The following is a 5,000-nucleotide window of genomic DNA, read 5'->3' as shown; positions in this document are numbered from 1 at the left end:
CTGCATACACTCTGCTATATCTGCAGGGGTATTGTCCATGCGGACACACGTGACAGCTGCCAAGGGAGATGGGAGTATATGGGATATGAATGAGCAAGAGGCTCATATGTTTGTCAAAAGCATAAATAAACATAAACATAAATAAAACAACTACCACTGATTAGAAGCTACAGAGGTTGTGCACCTTTAACTCTCAGTAAAGAAACCGACAAACCATGGACACTATTAATGAACACCGACTGGACACTGGAACTACACTGCTGTCTCATTTTCCAAATTTAGACCTCTTCCTCATTTTTTGCCAGCTGCTCAACATTCCAGATGCTGTCCCGTTGCCAGGGTTACGTGGTTGGGTGCCCTAACAGTCTTTGACAGGTTCCCCTGCCGCATCCTGATTGGCTGGCTCTCAGCGTTAAATATTCATAGAGTTCTCAGCATGTCCTATTAGAGATACACAGCATTGTGCTAGTGAGAAGACACAGACCCGTCCTCAGGGAGGACGGCCGCACAACCTGCGTACACCTCAACCACGTTCAGCAAGTGGTTATAACTTATCATTGCATTATAAACAAGATGCATCAAAAGTTAGACATAAACCCTTAGCTATATATAAACAACTTATTGATGAAAATGGAAGCTTTGTTGTTTATTGACATTGTAACTGAGGGCATTAGCTCAGTAGATGACTGTAACGAACATGGCAGCGATTACATACATCTGCATGTGAATATTGAACAGTCACTCACTTCTGGTCTCCAGGCCAAGTCCACATGGTTCTGTGTGCCTTCCCATGGCCTGTCTCACCCAATCAGGAACTAGAACGCAGTGATGCCAGATGTGGGTTTGCCATCTGCCAGGAAATCAGTAACAATAACATCAGAGCTCATAAAAAATGCAAAATATGTCAAATAATCAAAATTTGTTCATAGGAAATAGGAATATTGTGATGTGCTGTATAAGAGACATGACATTTCTCAGTGTGGTACAGTATGTCTCATATGATGTTTGCCAGTGTAGGGCTATATCTCAAGTGTTTCTCCGTGTAGCGCAGTATGTCTCGTACAGTGTTTGCCAGTGTAGGGCTATATCTCAAGTCTTTCTCAGTGTAGTGCAGTAAGTCTCGTATAGTGTTCGCCAGTGTAGGGCTATATCTCAAGTGTCTCTCTGTGTAGCGCCGTATGTTTCGTATAGTATTTGCCAGTGTAGTGCTACATCTCAAGTGTTTCTCAGAAATGGCATACAGGAGACAAGGTGCTAACTTTTCAGGGTGCACTTCAGAAACTGTACTAACACTTACTTCTGAGACCAAACAATTTTCATCAACATTACTGGCAGTAAAGTTCCATCACAATTGTGACCTTCAGCTCTTTGAAACAAGCGTGTTCAGTGTGCACACCTGTGCAGTAGGAGTGTGGCCCACCTGTATGTCGGGCAGAGAGGGCGTGGCTTACATTCTCTCTCCTCAAACACTGTGGCTGGACAGTGCTGACCACCGTTGGCTGGTCGCTGGATGACGATCCGGTACCGAGACTGCGTGCTAACTGTGGCGTTCACTGGGAAAAGGTGTTTAGATGAAAATCCACCCAACAGAACCAGGATATTGATTGTGCCAAAGCTTTTGTGTGTGTGTGTGTGTGTGTGTGTGTGTGTGCACGTTTACGTGGTGAGCAGGAGGTTGGACACAGACTCCATTCACTGAAAGGCGTAACTATGCAGTCCACCTTGCACGGAAGAGCACAGAAACGGACGTGGTTCGGCCGGGTGGAGTCAGGGCACCTGAAGAAGGGGTTAGGCACTTAATGTACTGTGCATCCGGAGCAAGAAATATATTGTGAGCAGACGTATGTGAGGTGGAGTCCCAGATCTGAGGACACATCTGGTGATCAGTGTTGGCTTTAACATTAGTGTCATGGCAACCCCTCCCTACTGTCCTGGTGTCTTTGATATACTGTCTCATGTTTTGTTCTTCTTTGCTTCCTGGTTCTGTTTGTTCTGCCCCTCATTTGGTTTTCCCCGACATATTTGTTTCCAGCGGTCAAAATAGCATAAAACCCCATAACTGATATTTGCTTTGTGTTGTTTGCTAGGAGCGTTTTGCTAGTATTTATCTGCATCATCTAATATGCGCGGTGAATTCCTCAGACACGCAGTAAGAAGGAGGTTTGGGAACGCCTGTGCTGAAGACTGAGAAAGAGAACTGGAAATGTTCTTCTAATCATCTTCATTTTTAAAACTACACAATCAACAACAAGTAAATGATAATTAAAAATAACCTTTACTCTATGGGTTATTGTTATTACATTTAGTAAAATGCATTTTGATGTGTTTAGGACTCAAAGTTTAGGACATGAGACCTGAGACATGCCTCTACAGACATGGGACCTGGAACTTTTGTCTTGACTTAGCACAAGACTTGATTTGGAGCTACTAATTTGCTTGTCCAAACTAGAGACTGGTTACTTGGTTCAAGACTAGAGACTGGTTACTTGGGTCAAGACTAGAGACTGGTTACTCGGGTCAAGACTAGAGGCTGGTTACTCGGGTCAAGACTAGAGACTGGTTACTCGGGTCAAGACTAGAGACTGGTTACTCGGTTCAAGACTAGAGACTGGTTACTCGGTTCAAGACTAGAGACTGGTTACTTGGTTCAAGACTAGAGACTGGTTACTCGGGTCAAGACTAGAGACTGGTTACTCGGGTCAAGACTGGAGACTGGTTACTCGGTTCAAGACTGGAGACTGGTTACTCGGTTCAAGACTAGAGACTGGTTACTCGGTTCAAGACTAGAGACTGGTTACTTGGTTCAAGACTAGAGACTGGTTACTTGGTTCAAGACTAGAGACTGGTTACTTGGGTCAAGACTAGAGACTGGTTACTTGGGTCAAGACTAGAGACTGGTTACTCGGTTCAAGACTAGAGACTGGTTACTCGGTTCAAGACTAGAGACTGGTTACTCGGTTCAAGACTAGAGACTGGTTACTTGGGTCAAGACTAGAGACTGGTTACTTGGTTCAAGACTAGAGACTGGTTACTTGGGTCAAGACTAGAGACTGGTTACTTGGTTCAAGACTAGAGACTGGTTACTTGGGTCAAGACTAGAGACTGGTTACTTGGGTCAAGACTGGAGACTGGTTACTTGGTTCAAGACTAGAGACTGGTTACTTGGGTCAAGACTAGAGACTGGTTACTTGGTTCAAGACTAGAGACTGGTTACTTGGTTCAAGACTAGAGACTGGTTACTTGGGTCAAGACTAGAGACTGGTTACTTGGTTCAAGACTAGAGACTGGTTACTTGGGTCAAGACTAGAGACTGGTTACTTGGTTCAAGACTAGAGACTGGTTACTTGGGTCAAGACTAGAGACTGGTTACTTGGGTCAAGACTGGAGACTGGTTACTTGGTTCAAGACTAGAGACTGGTTACTTGGGTCAAGACTAGAGACTGGTTACTTGGTTCAAGACTAGAGACTGGTTACTTGGTTCAAGACTAGAGACTGGTTACTTGGGTCAAGACTAGAGACTGGTTACTTGGTTCAAGGCTAGAGACTGGTTACTTGGGTCAAGGCTAGAGACTGGTTACTTGGGTCAAGGCTAGAGACTGGTTACTTGGGTCAAGACTAGAGACTGGTTACTTGGGTCAAGACTAGAGACTGGTTACTTGGGTCAAGGCTAGAGACTGGTTACTTGGGTCAAGGCTAGAGACTGGTTACTTGGGTCAAGGCTAGAGACTGGTTACTTGGGTCAAGACTAGAGACTAGTGACTTGTGAAACAGCAGCTTGTTTTGAGTGCCTTAACTTTACTGGCTTTTACACACATGAATTGTCCCTGTCTTCATTCCCTGAGGCCTTTCCCCGGCCTCAAGCGCCCTTGTCTCTGTGGTGATTCCTACCATTGCGACTCCACCTGCCCCTGGCCAAGCCTCCTGCAGGTGACTTGGCGAGTTTGTGCTCCCGTGCCGCAGGTTCTCTCCTCCACCTCTTTCTGGACTGAGGCGTTCCTGTCTGTGCTGGGGTCTATAGTGCATGGGCCCCAGGCAGCCATGTCCCAGTAGTATAGCAGGCATGGTTGGATGCTACAGGGTCTCCACTGCTCCAGAACAGGGGCGGGCAAGCATCCCTTCCGCTCTGTATTCAGACAATATGGACATTGGCTAATGCAATAACAGTCACATTCACATCACAGTTAGTCAAACCCTACCACAGTATGTGCATGTGTGTTATGGCTTTACTGGCAGTCCCGCCAGAGTGTCGCGAGGACACCACTCACAATTCACCACCACACACTGCCTCACGGAGACACAGCACTGAATGAGCAGTCAACCCATTAGAACACAGAAGAGAAGCCACTCAGAGGAAAAGCCATTGAACTGAATTTGAAAAAGCTGTGTAGCGATAACCTGGATGGAAAGACTCACACAGCCTATGTGTGGGCCGCGTGTGACTAATCTGGCAGCTCCTACAAGTATCCATGCTTCCCGTGTCAGGGCTTTTAGCACTGTTTTCCTACGCAGCCTCTCTTGCTTTCCTACTCACTCCAGCCTTTCCGCTGCTTTGGGAACAACACATCAAAATAGTTCTTGATCTTGTATAGAAATACCAATATTTAAAAAAAAATCATTATCTCCACCCGGAGCCTTGCTATTTATCTGCAGGCAAGCGTTTTGCATGTCAAATCACATTTGCTTGCTTCCTGGACATATAAAAAATAGCCAGGCTGGTAATTGCTTTCAGCCTTAGAAACACATGACATGCAAATTAGTCTATTTGCATGACACCCACCCACTGTCTTTGTGTCTCCCATCCATTATGTTGCAACGGCAATGGCCAGAATTGCATATTAATTCGAATACTCAAACAAATCAATAATTCAAGGCAATTTCGGCCCTTGGGTTTTACATGCAGAGCTGTTGGTATCTGTAATTGCCATAAATTATAAGCAAGCTGCATTTTCCTGTCTGTGGTTGTGTGAGATGTGTTTTGAGAGACAGTCTTACTTTCTCCT

The 5,000-nt window shown here is 45.3% G+C and overlaps 1 protein-coding gene across 1 annotated transcript in view; it reads right to left on the bottom strand.

Annotated features, from left to right (window-relative positions):
- Positions 1-5,000, bottom strand: part of thsd7bb (thrombospondin, type I, domain containing 7Bb) — a 59,301-nt gene that overhangs the window by 14,086 nt on the left and 40,215 nt on the right. Inside the window, exons 8-13 of the mRNA XM_035523142.1 lie at positions 4,993-5,000; positions 3,889-4,123; positions 1,661-1,776; positions 1,421-1,553; positions 747-850; positions 1-56 (exon numbers count right to left, since the gene is read on the bottom strand). The exon at positions 1-56 is cut by the window's left edge and continues 136 nt beyond it; the exon at positions 4,993-5,000 is cut by the window's right edge and continues 193 nt beyond it. Coding sequence (XP_035379035.1) covers positions 1-56; positions 747-850; positions 1,421-1,553; positions 1,661-1,776; positions 3,889-4,123; positions 4,993-5,000 — 652 coding nt within the window. The remainder of the gene's footprint in view (positions 57-746; positions 851-1,420; positions 1,554-1,660; positions 1,777-3,888; positions 4,124-4,992) is intronic.

The sequence above is a fragment of the Electrophorus electricus genome, chromosome 26 (assembly GCF_013358815.1).
Source record: "Electrophorus electricus isolate fEleEle1 chromosome 26, fEleEle1.pri, whole genome shotgun sequence".
NCBI lineage: Eukaryota > Metazoa > Chordata > Actinopteri > Gymnotiformes > Gymnotidae > Electrophorus > Electrophorus electricus.
This window is presented reverse-complemented; position numbering and strand designations above follow the sequence as displayed.